This window comes from Solanum dulcamara, chromosome 12 (genome assembly GCF_947179165.1).
Source record: "Solanum dulcamara chromosome 12, daSolDulc1.2, whole genome shotgun sequence".
NCBI lineage: Eukaryota > Viridiplantae > Streptophyta > Magnoliopsida > Solanales > Solanaceae > Solanum > Solanum dulcamara.
In genome coordinates this window covers 62,016,362-62,035,695 of record NC_077248.1, presented here as the reverse complement: position 1 = coordinate 62,035,695, position 19,334 = coordinate 62,016,362, and the positions used below count along the sequence as shown (strand labels likewise).

Genomic DNA, 19,334 nt, shown 5'->3' with positions numbered 1-19,334 from the left:
AGGGGAGCGAGATTCGAAAGAGATAGGAGACTGTGTATATGCGTATATGTGATCTGTGTATCTCAGTTTCAATTGAAATACATATTGTATCTGCGATACATCCGGCTCGCCTCTCTCCTCTATTTCTCTCGATCTTGCTTGCCTCTCTTCTCTATTTCTTTCGATCTTGTTTGCCTCTCTTATCTCTAAATCTATTACTATGAATTGTAATTAGGCAAACTATAGTTACTATCCATAATTATGATCCAAACTATAATTATTTATGAAAGTTCCTCATTAAAAATAGAGCAATACTATTCATCCATAATTACAACTGTTCATGGTGATAGATAGAGTTAGTTGCTTGGTTATCTCAAGTTTCGAATTATAGAAGTATTATTTCAACAAATTAAAGAGAGAAGATCCAAATGAACTCATAAATATAGTGTAATATCACCTATTTTAAACAGTAATCAATACGGCAAGCTGCCCAACTAGACTTGCCTGAACAAAGAATGATTCTCTTTTACTAACCATAATACACCAATAGGGTCAGCAGCACACCTAAAGGCTGAAAGTTGAAACAATAAACTTGCAATTTTAACCACATATTGACCATATTGTATTACTCCCACTTTTCCAATTTATGTGGTATCGTACGATATTTTGATAATGAAATATTTATTAATTTTGACTATAAATTTGGATATTTTCTAAAATATTGACTGATCAAACGAACAACTTGACACCAAAGAGTGTTGAATCTCATTCATTCCAAAATGTTAAATACTCCCCCCCCCCCCCCCCCCCTTCACTTTTACTTATTATTTATTTTTAAAATAAATTTTCATTTTTACTTCTTATTTTTGATATATCAAGAAAAGTTAATTATTTGTTTTCATGTTTTAACCTTAGCATTAAATACTATTCTTCAAATTATTTTTCAAGACTTAATACTAAACATCAATTTATAGAAATAGTATGGTAAAATACCTATATCAATAAATATTTTTTTAATGAATGTGCCAAGTCAAACGATGACAAGTAAAAATAAACGGATGAAGTATTTGATTTCTTGCTTTCTATCTACATCTCTCATTTTTTTTGTTGTCCCAGCTGCCAACTCTATTAGTAGTAACATTTCATTAAATTTAAGAAGCAAATGCGTATGTAATTGTCTTTTATATAAGTGTGTGTTCCCGTAATCTTTGATACTACGTCCACTTGATAAGTAGAGTTTTCCTTTTTCATATGGTGTTCTGTACTCGTCTAATTTGAAATTTATTTAATTTGAATTCACATGTAAGATTCATTAAAAGAGAAAACACTCCTTATTAGAATTTTTTCAATTTTTAGAATTCGAAATAAACCTTTGATATAGAGGGAGATTATCATGAATACATGGCTATATAAGATGGGGACACCTGGCATTGGAATAAAATCAAGGGACGAGTTAAGATGAAATCTCTGGGAAAAGCTATCTTCGAGAAGTCACCAGGGTAATTGCATTACTGGATTCTTTCGTATCAAATGGGTGGGTTGTGTTGAAATTAAAAATATTAAAAGAAAAAAATTATCTAATTATATTTTTTTATTTATCATATTTTTCATTATTTTCATCCATTTTTAAAAATTTCAAAAATTCCTTCTTTTCATCCGGATACATTAATTCAGTAATCCGGATACATGAATTCTGATTCATAAATTATCTCTATGTTCAATATATCATGCTTTAAATATTACCTGCTGATACATAAAATCCTAATTAATGTATTCGAATTACTGAACTAATGTATTAGAATTACTGAATTAATGTATCCGGATTACCATGTTTTCAAGGGATTTCTGTAAATTGAAAAATGGTAGGAAAAAGTGGTAATTAACCCTTTACACTATGTGATTCCTAAAAAATCTACATATTAAAATGAGTTGAAATATAAATCGGGTTGGGTCATGACCCATCTAAATTTATGTTGGGCTCAAATGAGCTAATAATATGGTTGGGTCATGACCCGCCCAATTTGACCCGTTAAAATCAATAATTTTAACATATTGTTATTTACCTTTTATAATCACAATTTGAATTTCAACTTAAAAAAATAATAAAAAAAGCTATAAATGGATATATAAATCCTAGAAGATATAAAATAGATAATAATTCATACCTTTAATATATGAACAAACATTACACCAATGCAAATAATGAGTCTTAAAATGAGTTTAAATTGGAGATTATATTGGGCTCAATTGAAGATTCTTTTAAAATGGATTATGACTTGAATGAGTTGAGATTGACTCAATTATCATCTTGATGTAAACTCATAAAATTCTGAACGAATTAAGCGAATTATCTATATTTGAGCTCATTTATGGCACCCTTAGTTCTATCACAATACTTGCATGTTCTTGATCTGATGATAAATTCAACTGTATCGATTTTTAGGGAAACAATGATTGGTAAAGTAGTATGGTAGTCTCAAATAATAGAAGTGTCATTTCAACAGAATAAAAGAGAAAAGAGCAAAGTAAAAGAAGAAAAGGTCAAAATGAACTCATAAACATAGTTGGAGCATTATCGTAATCAATGAGGCAAGCTGCCCACCTAAAAGTTAAAAATAGACTTACGTGAACAAAGAATGATTCTCTTTTACTAACCATAAAAATTGAAATTAAAAACTTTTACTCCCTATTTCTCAGTTTATGTGGTATTTTTCAAATTTTTAGAGTCAAACATTTTAATTTTGATTATGAATTATGATGTTGAATCTTTAAAATAAATAAAATTTATATATTTGAAAACAATATAAAAAGCACCGTAATTCACAATAATTGATAACTTAAAATATTTAAATTGACTTACGTGAACAAAGAATGATTCTCTTTTACTAACCATAAAAATTGAAATTAAAAACTTTTACTCCCTATTTCTCAGTTTATGTGGTATTTTTCAAATTTTTAGAGTCAAACATTTTAATTTTGACTATGAATTATGATGTTGAATCTTTAAAATAAATAAAATTTATATATTTGAAAACAATATAAAAAGCACCGTAATTCACAATAATTGATAACTTAAAATATTTAAATTCAACATGAAAAAAGTAATTTGACTCTCGAAATTCAATCAGTGCCACATAAATTGATAGACGATCGTCCAGGCCTCTATGTCTTGGCAAGGGCAACTTTCACAGGGTAACGTTGAATGCAATCAGACCAAGGGTTACCATTTTCATTCACTTCATTACTATCAATAGCCCTTAGTGATTTCCAAACTGCACTGTTACATTTGAAACCTGAACCAAATGCTATTTGCCAGACTCTATCTCCTTTGTTCACCCTTCCTTTTGATTCTGTGTAAGATAACTCGTACCATAACGAGCTGCTCGACGTGTTACCAAACCTGTGTAGAGTCATTCTTGATGGCTCCATATGCCAATCGCTTAGGCTTAAGTTGTTTTGTATTTCATCTAACACTGCCCTTCCTCCGGCATGTATGCAGAAATGCTCGAATGCTAGCTTGAAATCCGGTATGTAGGGCTTCACTTTAGCTTTCAGGAGTTTCCTCTTGACCAATGTCAAGAAAAACCTGAATCAGATGTGAATCCAAAATTTAAAGTCAGTAGGTTCAGAATGAATTTCACTTCATTATTTAATATGCATACATAATTCTAGTCGAGAAAAATGAGTCTAGTTAAACCTAGTAATCCCACCTTAGATTCGTCTATGTTCAACATCCAATTAAGTAATAAATGAAAGTAAGTTTTTAGATTTTAACATGGTATCAGAGCAGAAAGAGGTCCGAGGTCCTGAGTCTTACTGCTACCAATTATCATGTGGTTGACCATTAGAAAGAAACAAGGCCCCACAAAATTAAATAGCATATTGAACATCCAATAATTAAGTAAATAAAAAATGTATTTTATGAACAATTTTAAGCTTTTAGATAATAGTGTGATTCTGACCTGAATTGCTCTGTAAGCGGTAACACCAATGGCCCTAGTGTGGTGATGTTCGTTTTGAGAGCATCACCAGCTACGGCCATAAGTTCACGAGCTAGTGACACCCCTACGATACCCTTGTCATCTTCTCTTTGGTACACACAATTATAGCTATTGTCATCTGCTCCTTTATGGGTTCGAACCGTGTGAACCAACTCATATTTGGACCGGGTTCGATCTTTCGACTTGTTAGACAAAAGCATGGCTGCACCTCCCATACGAAATATACAATTGCATAACAACATTGACCTATCATTTCCAAAATACCAATTTAATGTAATGTTCTCCATGCTAACAACCACAGCATATGATTTTGGATTTGCTTTTAATAGTTGTTTGGCTAAGTCAATTGAAATTAAGCCAGCACTACATCCCATTCCACCTAAATTGTAACTCTTGATGTCAGTTTTGAGCTTGTAGTGGTTAACAATCATTGAGGAAAGAGATGGTGTTGGATTAAACAAACTGCAATTCACTATAAGAATTCCAATTTCCTCTGGCTTGACTTTTGTTTTGCTAAATAATGAGTCCAATGCACCAAACATGACCGCCTCGGCCTCCGCACGTGCCTCTTTCATGTTGAGGTTTGGTGGGTTGGATGTGATCCCTTTGGGTAAATACGTCTCGTCACCTAATCCAGAACGGTGAGATATTTTTTTTTGAAATGTTATAGTCTCGTCTTGAAACGCACCATTTCCTTCTGTCATATTCAAGAACGAATCAACGGACATTTTTCGTTCATCTTGGGGTTTGTAACAAGCAAAATCGACCAAATAAATCGGTCTAGGTTTTTTGACATAGTAAACCCCTAAAAGGAAAAAGAGCACTATCGAACCGGTTAGACCGGTTGAAGTGTCAATTATGAGTAAAGTTGGATCACTTGTCCACGTATCGTAAAACCGGTCTAATTTTAGATCGGTCAGTTGAATAAGAGTTAGGACAACCATTGGCAAAATCGTAGCCAAAAGAAGTGTGACAGGGTTACATGAATAACCATAACCAAGTTTGACATATTTGAGCTTTACTGATTGTAAAAAATCCGGCAATTTTTGCCGGATTTTAATAACAACTGAGGATGAATCTTTGAAATTCATCTCAGCTGTTAGCCTCTCTTTTTCCATTTCTATACTTTCATTTGCCATTTTCTACTCTTTCTGAAAAAAATATATGAAGAGTGTTCAAGATTGAAGAGTAGAGAGGAAGATTAGAAGAAAAGAATAGTGTATAAGAAGTTGGACTAGTTGAACCTCCAAGAAGAAAAATTATTGTGTGGGAGATTGTCTTGATGTGGTTTGTTCTGGGAGGTGAGGAAGAAAGAATAGGAAACACTACCTACATATATAATGGATACAATAAAGCTATACTTATCTGTCCTAATTTATGTGATGCAGTGTAGTATAATTTTAAATAAAATTTAAAAAATATAAAAAAACTTTATAATGTTTCAAAAATATCCTTGAAAAGAGCACATTTTGTGAACTTTTTGCCAACATTAGCAAAAAAAAAATGTCATATAAATTAATATAAAAGAAGTGTAAAAATCATATAATAGGTTTTTTGCTAGGGAACATTGTGTTTTGTATGTTATCTAGTTTTCATAGGGAGGTGGGGTAGGGTTAGGAATGAGTTGTTCCATGTAACGATAGATAGCTCAACTACCACAAGGAAAAGAGTACTACTAATAGAAATTATTGCCAAAAAATGTGCCAAAGTAGCAATGGGAATGAAGAGTCCTATTATATTGAAGCACAAGTTGCTAGGTAGGCCAAACCAATAGAGTTTCATTAGCTTCTTATACACTAATAATATAGTAATTAAATGTCAATATTATAAGTTTACTTAAAAAGATTATTACTACAAGAAATCATTTACTAAAAAAAAAAGAAAGAAATTATTTGTGAGAAAAAGTTGGGGAGTAATTGACAAAAGAAGGCAAATCAACATGTGAGAAAAGGGGATTTCGTCCAAGCAATCATATTATGACCAAATCTTAAGAGTCCCCTCTACTTTATTTCGTGTTCCATAACGTATTCCCACATGCAAAATGAACACCAAATGTTTCCCATATTTTACGAGACTCATGTTGATTTGACACTTTTTAAAAAAAATATTACTTTTTTTTGTTTGTTTTTGTTTATTTGATTCATTTTTGATTTTGCATGTCTCTTAATAAAGAATAATTAATATAAGTAATTTAATGTAATATTCATATTAATTGATGTGTAGTCTTAATTAGGTGGCGATCCATTTTCAATTTTACACGTCTTTTAATAAAGAATGATTAATATGAATAATTTATCATAATACTCATATTAATTAATGTGTAGTCTTAGGTGGTGATTCATTTTTCGATTTTGTACGTATCTTAATAAAGAAGGATTAATATGAATAATTTATCATAATATTCATATTAATTGATGTGTAGTCTTAGGTGAAAAATAATTTAGAGAAATAAGTAATTAATATTGAGGAAAAAATAGAAAAAAATAATCATCTTTTTTTAATACGTTAAAAATGATAAGTAAAAAATATAAATCTATTTTTAGAAATTAGAATAGTGGACAAATTTATATTACATTGATAACGTAATAAAAAATTGAATTTGCATTTAATCAAAGGTAAGAGCTAACGTAAAAAGGCTGGTGGTTTATAGGTGACTTACCATCAAGAAACTATTAAATGCCTAGGGTAGGTAAGAATATAGATGCCAAACCTATCATAAAAACCACCCAAAATCCTAATTTTATTGAAAGAATTTCCTAGCAAATTAAAATGTGAGAATTGATGATATTCAAAAATTTATAATACAAATGAGAATCTGGTGAACAATATTCCTATTTTTAGACTTAAAACATGCATTATCCTATGAACACTTGGGCATGTACGGTAAGGTGTATTTTGAGACTTAAAACATGCATTATCCTATAAACACTTGGGTTGTACGGTAAAGTGTATATGAATAGTGCTGATAGTAGTTATGCTTTTATACTAAGGTTATTAATTTCTTATGATGTGTTTGATTTGATATACTAAAAATAACATGTATTAAAAAAATTTGCATTGCTCATATCATGATTTTTCATATATTAATTATGCCTAACATAATATCAAATAAAATGTATAACTAACTAATGCTTATATTAGTTATATGTACATAGATTGAAAAAATCAAACAAAATATTAACAGCATACAAATTTAATAGATGTATTTTTATAATGCATCCTATCAAACGACTCCTTATAATTAATCCATAATCACGTTTAAAGAAGTATTGCTCAATTCATTATTAATTTAAATTAAAAAATAAAATAAAATCAATCTTGAATTATGTGAAATAAATAATTTTACCCTTTGATAAAATTGATTTTGAATCTATCCCTGTTGTTACCAGAGTGGATCAAGATTGCCCTTTTGAAAACGGAGCTCGTTATATTTATAATGAACTAGATAATATATTATTATGAAATTATACACGAACATTTTAATAAAAATTACTTATAAAATAATTATCAGCTACTAAAATTAGCTAAATTACAATTAGTTATGAAGATTCATTAGTAAAAATAAATAAATGATAACGATAGTAACCAACTATTTCTTAATATAATTTTTTCACACTGTACAAACAATATCTTCATGGCAAGTACACATTTTTAGAACAAATGACTGAAAAGGCACAATTAAAAAAATTAACTATTTTCTCATTGAAATTTCTCAATGAAAAATGTTCAATGGTTATTCCCAGAAATTTTTTGATTGAATTGGTGAGAAAAGAAAAAATAGTACTGTTTTCACACGGAAAGAATATAAAGTTTTTCAATATTTCAGTGAGAATCTGTTCCACATGCGTTTTCTTAGTGAGCTAATTCGGTGAAAACTAAGTGCATGGAGAATCATGTTTTATAACACAAATTTCTCATTAATTCACGGTTGAATTATTTTTGGTTATTGTAGTGAGGGTAGATAAAAATTAGTTGAGTTTATAAATCATGGGCTTTTAAAATAAAACATAAGAGTTTGGGATAAGTTTTAAAATCTTTAAAAAAAGAAATCTGTAACACCCCCTAAAACGTTGTATGTGGTATTTCAATTTTAGACGAAAATGATATTGCTTCTGCATTTTGAGCATAACTTTTCATAGAATAGTCCAAATTAGGTGATTTGAATTTCTGAATAACCCCACTGGCATTACCCACAACTTTCATGAAGACCATATCTTAAGATTCAGAGGATACGTAGGTCAAATAAATTAATTTTTGCAAGACATGGTGCTGTGACGAAATAGAGTATTTGTAGAAGAAAAATCATATCTCATGGTAGGATGCTCCAAATAAGTTCATTCTTGAACTACATGCAATTATACTTCTAGATATACGATTCATATGAAGACACCAAATCCTAATTAGGAAGTTATCTTGTTCAAAAGCAACTCCAAAAAAGAGTATTCCGTTAAAAGAAGGTTCATCTCACCAACTATGAAAAGATCTAGATCCATTTGACATCACCCATGACATCAATAGTCCTCCATTTGACATCATCCATGAGATCACAATCCTCCATTGAATTTTCAAGATCATTCTTTGTAATTATTTTTATTTATTGTTAGGTTCCTCCTCCACACCTATAAATACCATCTTATTTCCTCATTTTATTCATCAAGCTTTCTCAAGCAACAATTCTCTCTATACACTTCTTTACTTATTCTCAAATATAGTTTTAGTTTTTAGTAGTGTAAAAATACTATTCTGGTGATTCTTATACTCCGGGTAGTACACAAAATGCTTCGATGAAGAGAAAAGGCTAGGGGTTCAAGAGTGGTCATTGAGTTCTTCAATTCAAAGTAAAACTTCGAATTTCAGATATGTAAAGCTATTCATAACATTTGATTGAGTTCGTCCATGTGCCTAATATTTAAATTCATCGTAATTGAGTTATAATTGAGTTTTATCCAAATCTTGAATTCTAAATGAATTAATTCTGCTTCAATCGAGCTAGATATATTTATGCATTGAGATTATTTTATTTTTATCTCTTATATTATTGGAATTATTGTTCATGGCTACTTTCCCATGAACCCTAATTGATTTGATGTTCATGAATATTTTTACATGTGTTTTGAGTAAAGATATTGGCTTTTAATATTCATTGACAAAAATAGTGATATGAATTAATACTATATATGTATTTTATTGAGTTTTGAAAGAGCAAAATAATTGAGTTTAAATGAATTTGATTAAATGATGTTTTGAGAAGATGTTTTGATGAGATGTAAATGATGTTTTGAAGTGTAATGATTGATGAAGAGGTAATGAGATGAGTTTGATGTTTTAAATAAAATTCCAATAAGACTAGATAATGATGTTAATATGAGCACATATTTTGGGAGTAGTATTGAGCACCGAGTTGGGTAAGAGTTTAATTGACTCAAACCCCAGAGCTACGTAGCCAGCGTAGGATGGAGGCTATACCTCTTAAGTTTCAAAAAGAGGACTTTGATGATTGGATTCAAGATGGTGATGTCCTTTACCCTGGCAAGGTATTGAACGGATATGGCAACTGTAAATAGTTATGGGTTGGTCAAAATTGGGTGTCAACAGCAACGACATCGCTTCGTTGTATCATCACTAGCTCATAAGTGATTTTTGTCGGTTAGAGAAACTCTCAACTGAGTAAGCATTGCTTATTATTATTATTATTATTATTAGTAGTAGTAGTAGTAGTATTTTTAAACTTGCATTACATATTGATGTGGAGATGATGTTGAATTCTGAGCCGAGTCTTCCTAAGAGGAGTTTCTTGATATCTGTCCTTACTTTTCTGTCATTTTTAAATACTCATACATTTCATGTACTGATGTCATTCGACCTGCATCATTTTATGATGCAGATATAGTTGTTAGAGATCCTCAATAGGCGCATCGTTGAAGATTATTACTTTCCAGCTATTTGACGAGTCTTCTTTAATTCGGAGGAACTCTTTATTCTTTTATTATTGTTGAATATTATGTTTCTTTTGAGGTAGTCATGGACATGTCATTGGCACCGTCTGATAGTGCTAGAGGCTTCATAGACAGAGTTTGATGGTGTAATTGGTTCTCCTTTGAAACTACTTCTTCTAAGGGTTATTTCTTGTATTTGATGTTGATGATGACGAGCCCACATAAGTATTCTTATTTTCTATTAAGTCTTCCGCTAATGAATGAATGAGTGATGAGACCAAGTGGTTCTCTCGAAAGCCAAAGATGGTTTTTAAGTGTCGGTCACGCCTATGGTACCTTTTCGAGGCGTGACAAAATCAATAGCAATATTTTGACCCAATTTTTTTAGCAATTTTTGAAATTTGATTTTCAAACTTCGAAAAAACTAGACAAGTTTTATTTTAAAAAATTCTCAAAAAATTCTTTTAAAATCTCACCAAACGTGTCCTTTACACAATCTTCTAAAATTGCTTTGCGGCGCAGGGAGTTCACGCTGTTTGAACTTTGAAGATATTTTGTTTGTTTTCATAATATATGGAATTCTTAAATCGACTACGTTGACTTGATAGTTGATAAAGGTAAAACAATTCTTTGGTTTCAAAATTTGTTATTTTAATAAAAAATAATTATACCAAAATTAATACTTTTTCTAGTTCATACTATGGTCTTATTTGTTTTCATTAAGATTAAAACATATAAATTTGATTATTAAGATATGCATTAAGATCTAAATATAGATCTGAATACTCATTCTAAATATTAAGATGTGATTTCTAGATTTGAACATTGAATAATTAAGATTATTTGTTTTCAATATCTGAATGTGCATATGAAATTAAACACTATATCAATAAAATATTATAGAATTTTATTTCAACAAAAATATTACTTTTTGATTAAAAAAACAATATTTTAAATATTACATTTGATTTTAAAAAATAAATTATATGATATGCAAATAAAATATATATCAATATAAAATTATTATAAGTTTTTTAAGAATTCAACATAAACATCTTTTCATAATTTTTTTTATCCAACTAATTAAATAATAAAAAAAGTTTCACATTATCAACGCCTAACATATATTCTAATTAATTAGAAAAATTAAAGAATTTCTATCTTTCCCAATGACTTTAATCCAATTCTCTAACTTGTGAACCTCTAACATCATCTATGTTTTTTTTGTAGTTGTCACTTTCACAAAATATACTAGTGTATACTATATAATAGTTTTTTCCATACAAGGTCATCTAGTTTTTTCCGTACATTCTTCAATGCTAGGTGCACTATTGTAACGACCTAGCTCGTTGTTACTAAATATATGCGGTAAGGCATACGAATCTCTTTCTTCATAAAATTAGGATCAACTCCATGATATAGGAGTGCATTAGTTGTGAATTAAGGTCATACTATGCTCCTATCTCAAAATTGAGTTGAAAGTGTCTTTCCGATTTAGTTTAGACTTGAGTTCAAACTAGGGTCAAATTCAAATGATCATGTCTCTCAGCCTATAATGAATTAGGTGGCCTATGACCAATTAAATTATGGTCTATAAGTCTTATTTTCAACACCACTGAATTTGCCTCATTCGGTGTTTGAAGTAAAGAGTTATGCTCATTTTACTGTGCACTGTCCGTGCTGGGCTGCCGAAGCGGGATTTGGCAACCAGAGAGGGATTCGACAGGACAGAAGTTAAAAATGATATTTTTTTATTATCTCATTCTTCTTCTAAGTACCAAAATAGATGAGGGTTACCCTAGAAACCCCCAAGAGGTTGTTCTCGGCTTGGAGAGAAGAAAAAAAGAGATTCCTAGCGCAAGGAAGGCTACAACCCATGGATTTCACATCCATCTCCATAGTTTCTCCCTACGAAAGTCAGGGATCATGCTATAATCCTTTTACAACTTCTTGGCATCTAGGCAGACTAGGTTTTCTCAATTGAGTAGTTGTAAATTTATTCCCATTACTTAATATAATGTAGATTGATGGGAGATTTCATGCCTAGGCCTTCGGGCATAGACTCTGGATGGTTAAATGATGTTCAATTGATGTTTAGAGTGGGAATGTATGTTGTGGATCATGATTATTATGTGACTAGTGATAAATTTCCAATCTTTGAATGTTAACCCTAATCTTTGAATGTTAACCCTAGTGAAAATTATTTAGAAGGCCAACGACCCTTGCGGGATTAAATATAGACTATTGTTGGGTTGTTAGGAGATCTTGAAACCTGTGGGTTATGAGTTATTGATGTATATAAAGGTATGTGATTATGCTGATAATTGTGTGTGTTTATGCTAATCATTCCTTGTGAATTACTTGAGTAACACGAATCATGAAATAAAATGGTGAATGTGAATGACTTAGTGTTGATAGATCTCATGCCATTAACCTATTTGATTACCTATAGTTGTAAGTTATGTTTTAGTCTATATCATAGAGATACTCTTAATAGTGACTAAGTAATGTTGTGATGTTTACCATGCATTTAATTGTTGTGGTTGGATGGTTGATATATTGTTATAATAGGTCTATAATTTCAAGATTGTGAAATCTATAATCTTGAACTTGCTGTACCCAAAAGTGATGTATTAAATAAAGAAGGCTTGATGAAATATTATTAATGAAGGAAAAAATAGAATGAAACTAATGAAATGACTATTTGTGAACAATTACATGCAATGAGCCTGATTACTTGATTGTGCAAGTTTATGAACTATTTATTGTGGATTGTAATTGTGCATTGTGCATTTTGATTGTGATATTGGATCGAGTGTCGTATTCCGACATATATATTGGATTAGGTGTCAGATTTTGATACATATATTAAATTGGATGTTGCGTTCCGACACTTATATTGAATTGGGTGTCATGTTCTGACACATACTAACTATTGAATTGGGTGTCATGCCGACACACTAGCAGTTTGAGTATGGATTCCATGAGAGAACCATTATATGGGTGTCATCTGTGAATTGATCTTGACTATATGTGTGATGATAGAGAAACTGACTCGATTATAATTGAGCATGCCCATCTTGTGTAATATTTTATATGGAAGGACTGAAGGTCCAAGTGTTACCATGTTGACTTTTGTATCTAAGATTTACATTGTGAAACTGTATATTGCTCTGAATTGGTAAACTGATAATGTGTTCATGTATATGCTTATTCGAATTATGTTATGATTGCTAGACTTGTCTGCATCGTAGGCATGATGTCCTAGGTAAATAAGTGGAGGCAATCAATGCATTGTTAAGTGAAATTAGTGACTTAAGTCAGATATTGTTGATGTCCTGTGGGCACATATGTTAAAAGAGGGATTTGAAGAGAATTTGAAGCTTCTGCCTCCGGATAGGCCGCTCTGGTGCGAGGAATTCTGTTGTGGCGATGCCGCCAAAGTGGGGTAGGTCACCACAACGGGCCAGTGCAGTTAGAATATGAGCTTTAGGCCAGCTAAATGTTTTCCTCTTTCGAGTGAGATGCTAATTATTCTAGGGCTAAGTGTTGGTTTGAAATCTAAAGGTAGTAGATTGGTTAGACCGAGTTAGTGGTGGTCCGTAGTTTAAAAATTCCTCTATGTGTTAGAAGGGCTAAGCTTTGATCTGCATTAGAGTTGGCAGTGGACTAGCTAGAATGATAAAAATTTAGGGAAAATTTTCAAAACAACAACATTTTAGTATTTAATAGGATTCCTTAACTACACTTTCACTATTTATTGAAAATAGCTATATTTTGATTTGCTATGTACTTTATATATGTATTTTTTTTGCTTGTATTGAGAAAAAAAATACAAATACAAATACAAACTAACTAATTAGAGTAGATCTCGAGTGATATCTTTTCCAATATGGTAAATTAGTTGCAATTACTCCCTCAAATCTTTCTTCCCTTCTGCATCTTTTTTTTTTTTTTTTCCAAAAGCAATTCAAATCGATCCATCAATCTTATTTTCTTGTTTAATTTCATCCCATTTTTTTCTTCAAAAATCAGTCCAAAATCGTGTAATCCTCTTGCAAAATCGAATATAATTTTTAATGTGAATCTTCAACAAACTCAGAATTTCATATAATCAGGTAACTTTTTTTAAGGTTTGTGTTTTTGAGTTAATCTCGTTATTATTTAGGTTTTGGATTTGTATTTTTGTGTTAATCCGTATTTATTTTATATTTGAGTTTTTTGATTTCTACAATTTTAGTTAGGGTTAAGCAAAAGAAATCCTCAAAACTCATTATCTAATGACCGATCAAAAGAGGTAAAAGATTGTTTGCTTGAGAAAATTAGAAATAAATGATAAGGTAAATATTGTTTGTTTGAAAAAATTTTGGTTTAATATTATTTGCAGTTGTCTATATTGGCATTTCATTGTATTTGTATTAACATATGTATTATGACTATTTCACTCATATGTATTCATACCTATTTTGTATTTGTATTTAGATTTAGACGAGCAAAATAGTTTCATAGGTGTTGTATTCAAAATCAAGTACCATTTCTATCTCAATTATATTAGTACATTGTATTTATTTATTTTCAAAATAAAGTACCATTTGTTTTTTGCATTCAACTCAATAGTAATTGCATTCAGTTAAGTAACAATCGTATTCAAATAAAGTTTCATTTTTATGTTGTATCCAATTAACCACATTGCATTCAATTATATTGGCAATCAAACACCATTTGTATTTTGTATACAATTGAGCACATTGTATTCAGTTATATTCAAAATCAAATATTATTTTGTACTTTTGTATTTTGTATAAAAATTAAGCACATTGTATTAAGTTATATTATATGTCTAGATCAAAGTTACATGTCAAGCTACCATATCTATTTAATAATATATATATTTTTTATATTTATTAATTTTCTATTCATACGGATTACAAATCTTTTTTTCCTGAAAATCAATGACAAAATACAACGAATACAATATAATTATTGATTGAATATGAAGACAAATAAATACATTTATGTTTAGCTGAAATACAATCTACAAAAAATACCTTTAATTCAAATATATATATACCAGTACAAATGATGATTTGAAAATAGCATGTAAAATATGGTTTGTGATTTGACTCTGAAAACAAATGAATATATTTTGTTTAACTGGTTACATTTTTACTTTGAATACTAAACTAGTTAGTTAATCACTTTGAATAAATATAAATACGTAATGCTTAAATGAATACAAATGTTATTTGTTTATGAAAATACAAATCAAATGAGGACCATAAATATTAATACATATTAGTTAGGTACGCATATGTAAATGAATTGCAATTACAAAAGTATAATAAATATGCATAAATTGAAAATGAATATTGCATCAAAATTTTCGAAAATAAAAATGAATAACGAGATTAAACTCAAAAAACACATAATGCAAAAATAAAATACAGAGGATTAAGAATATACAATATGAATAAATATGAAAAATACAAAATAAAATTGGATAATGCCCAAATTACCTCACTGAATACATTCACGAAAGAAAATTACCCGATTTAATGAGATTCTAATTTTGAAGAATCAAAATCCAATTGAAATATTGAAAAGAATTAAAATAAAAGGAGAGAGAGAAGTGAGAAATAAGAAAGAATCAACGAAGAAGAGAGAGAAAGTAAAAAAATTAGAAGAAAAGAAAAAACAGAAGCGGGAATAAGAGAGAAGCAAAAAGGAAGAAAGAGAGTGTGGGGTTGAGGTGGTTTGAAAATAGGATGTATTTTAGAAAAATAATTATAAATATATAATTTGTTATAAAACCAACATATAGTGGTTTTATATATTATTTTTAAACTATAGCTATTTTCTATAAATAAGTTGAAATTTTTGTCTAATTTCATAATTTTCCCAAAAATTTATGCATAAAGGTTTGGAGGTGTAATTCCTTAAAAGCATGCTTTCTTCTTGCTGATTTCTTTATATTATGTGGTGGGTATCAGATTGACTGGTGATGTCTATCAATACGTGTTGTTTGTACTGATACTACTCTTACTATGCCACTTGACATAGTCTGATTGCAGAGTCAGTGATATTTCATAGGTGAAGACGGGGATGATTCTCCAACAGCTTCTACTCTTCCTTCCTTAGAGTGGGAACCGTGTTATTATTCTATTTATATAATATACTCTTAGAAGCACTTGTACCTGTTTAGACTAGTATCCTTGGGGGTGTTAAAATGTTTCTTATAATAAACCTTAGAGTTTTTAAATTCAATAATGGTGTATTTTTGACTCTTTAAGCAGTTATTTTGGTATTGTTAAATTTTCGCATGATATTTCTATTAGGGTTCTCCTATCTAGGTGTTAGAATAGGTGCCCGCATGGTCCGATGGGTTGGATCGTGACAACTATTTTTTTAATCATAACTCTAAAGAAGTACCCATTTTCTCATCAATTTCCAATTGAGACGAAAATATTTTTCTTTTCATCCCAAAACTTTTCTTTTAGTCGAAACTGAAGATTGGGATGAAGAGTTATTAGGAGCTCCTTCATTTTTATCACTACTTAGATCTTCAACTCCATCAGGTGTATTTATATCTATAGTACGTAGTAGATACAAAAGAGACACCAAGATGGGGATAAGTATAACTTGAACTCCGACCGTGAACTCCTATTGCAGTAGAAATCTAGAAAGGGTACAGGTGAAGCATTCTTGACAAACATCAATACACCCCTATAAAAATGTTAATATAAAAAAAACACTTATAAAGATTATAAAAACTTACAAGTTCGAGAGGAAAAAATTGGTGTTTGATTGAGAAAAAGAGAGGAAGAAAATTTGTAGCGGTAGAGAGGAAAGCCGCGCAAAGAGAGAGAGAGAGAGAGAGAGAGAGAGAGAGAGAGAGAGAGAGAGAGAGAATCAACGAATGATTATTTTAAAGTGTATTGAATAAGTTAGAATGTTTTTAAGACTCTCCTACATATCTGATTCATTCAGATCTTTTCAGATTCATCAAGAGATTATTTTTAAAAAAAAATAAATAGACTTAATAGGTTGAGTTTGAATGATTAAGATTCAGAGCAAAAAAATAAGCACACTTAATGGGCTGAATCTGAATGACTAATATTTAAACCTTCATTAAGTGAAAACAAATGAGACCTAAGTAAATTTATGAGACAATCACACCCATTTAGAAAAAAATTAGGATATAAATTGAACATCACTTTCTTCTTTTGCCCTTTTAGTTATTATCAAACTATTCTTGAAAATAGAAATAATTCAAAGTAAAATCATAAATATGAACAATTAACTCTTGAACAAATCACCTAGAAATATAAATGAAGGACAAAAATGAAAAAAAGTTCAAACATTTATCTTAAACTTTGAACAATTCACTTATTTCAAACAATGAAAACAGTCTAAAATTTCAATTAATATGGACTAGACGGAGTATTATCCTAGAAATTCAAGATAACATGTATATTGTTCAATTCTCAAAAAATTACACTTTTATATTCCATCTTCTTAATAATGTTTAATTCTCAAAAAATATTTATTAAACATAGATAGTCTAGTAAATTATACATTGTATTTAATAACCTCTATTTCAGGATGTTTCACATAATCAAGAAGACATTAATGATATTTTTTCAATTTATAAATAAGGAGAATTTTACATAACAAAGAAACTCTTAAAAAATGGTAAACAATACAAATCTAATTAGTTTAGGAGCTAATTACCTCCCTTCCCATTAGATTGTAATATTATCAATCCTACCATAATTCACAATCCGCATACATGTATCTGGAGTCCAAATATATATATGTATTTTAGATACATGTTAATCAGATACATCCAATTAAATGTATCTTCATATGAAATGTAAGTGAAAGGCATAAATTGAAGAGAAAATCACGTATATAATGACTTTGAGAAATGAAAGTGAAAGGCATAAATGAAGAGAAAGTTACAAAGATAATGACTTTGAAGGATCTGTTGTTTCACAGCTCTTAAAAATATCAAAAAAAAATTAAATTCTTTCGATTATTTTCGATCATCAGTAATATTTACACTTCTTATTCTTCCCCAAATTTCTTCTTCAATTACTATTTCTAATTATTACAATTTCGAGTTTTTTGGAATTTACATTGACAAATATCACTATGTTAAGACACTCAAGATCTTGAATTTTCGAGAATATTTATGCTGGTTATACTTGTCAGATACATGAAAATTTACTCCAAATACATTAATCAAAAGCAAATACATGTAGTCTTAACTCAAATTCATTGCTACTACAAGAATGTTATACCATGAACATACTTTGTTGTTTCACAGCTCTTAAAAATATCAAAAAAATTTTGAAATTCTTTCAATTATTTTCGATCATCAGTAATATTTACACTTCTTATTCTTCCTCAAATTTCTTCTTCAATTACTATTTCTAATTATTACAATTTCGAGTTTTTTGGGATTTACATTGATAAATATCACTATATTGTTAAAACATTCAAGATCTTGAATTTTCGAGAATATTTATGCTGGTTATACTTGTCAGATACATGAAAATTTACTGCAAATACATTAATCACAAGCAAATATCTGTAGTCTTAACTCAAATTCATTGCTACTACAAGAATGTTTTACCATGAACATACTTTGTTGTTCAAAATATCCTAGATACATGTATCAAACATCATATAATCTTGATTAACATTGCTACTTATTAAATATGCATAATAATTTTTTGTCAAACAAATACTACATACATGAAATGAAAAAAATATTATCAAATCCATGCCATTGTTATGATACAAATTAAGATTCAAAATATTTGCGGTTGTAGATAAATAACATTACTTTTAGATACATATAGAGAATTTTCACGATCACATTTAATCCATCAAAAACTCAAAAGGAAAAAAGAAAAAGAAGAAGAAGAGAGAAATACAATTGATGAACGTCTATTGTGAATTATATATGCATTTTTATATGAATGTTTGAATCACTATCTTGCTCATCTTGTTTATCTGGATTTTGGATTGTATTCGTTCTAACACGTAGACCTTCACATAGTTATTGCATTTTTACTGAGTTGTTTGGATGCTTGAAGATGGAGTACACGCAACAAACGTACAAGAGGGCCCTACTATAAATTGTTCTAGTGAAATTCAAAACGAAAAGTCTATTTTTGATAGATTCATGGTGATGTGTTATATCTCTATTAAAAATATTACACTTGATTAAAGAATCTTTAGCCATCAAAGTAAATTAAGAAAAACTTAAATCAATAAATTTTGATTAAAGAAGAACGTGTGAGGGAGAAGGAAGAGAGAGAATAGGATTATAAACATGGGAGGGGAGAACTAGGAGAGAGAGCGCTGATTTGGATTTGGAGTGAAAGAATAAATTAGAGAGATAATTAAG

At 29.7% G+C, this 19,334-nt stretch overlaps 1 protein-coding gene across 1 annotated transcript; it reads right to left on the bottom strand.

Moving 5' to 3' along the window:
- Positions 1-2,986: 2,986 nt before the first annotated feature.
- LOC129876965 (3-ketoacyl-CoA synthase 1) lies at positions 2,987-5,358 on the bottom strand. The gene is made up of 2 exons (XM_055952440.1): positions 3,942-5,358; positions 2,987-3,565 (listed from the first exon to the last, which is right to left on the bottom strand). Exons 1-2 carry the CDS (start codon positions 5,117-5,119, stop codon positions 3,142-3,144), a joined length of 1,602 nt encoding a protein of 533 aa, XP_055808415.1. The 5' UTR covers positions 5,120-5,358; the 3' UTR covers positions 2,987-3,141.
- Positions 5,359-19,334: the final 13,976 nt, after the last annotated feature.

Bases quoted from the DNA above. Each gene is read 5' to 3' on its own strand.
- LOC129876965 (XM_055952440.1), bottom strand. From the start codon at position 5,119: ATGGCAAATGAAAGTATAGAAATGGAAAAAGAGAGGCTAACAGCTGAG. The intron at 3,566-3,941 runs GTCAGAATCACA...CATCTGATTCAG, and splicing joins CCGCTTACAGAGCAATTCAG to GTTTTTCTTGACATTGGTCA.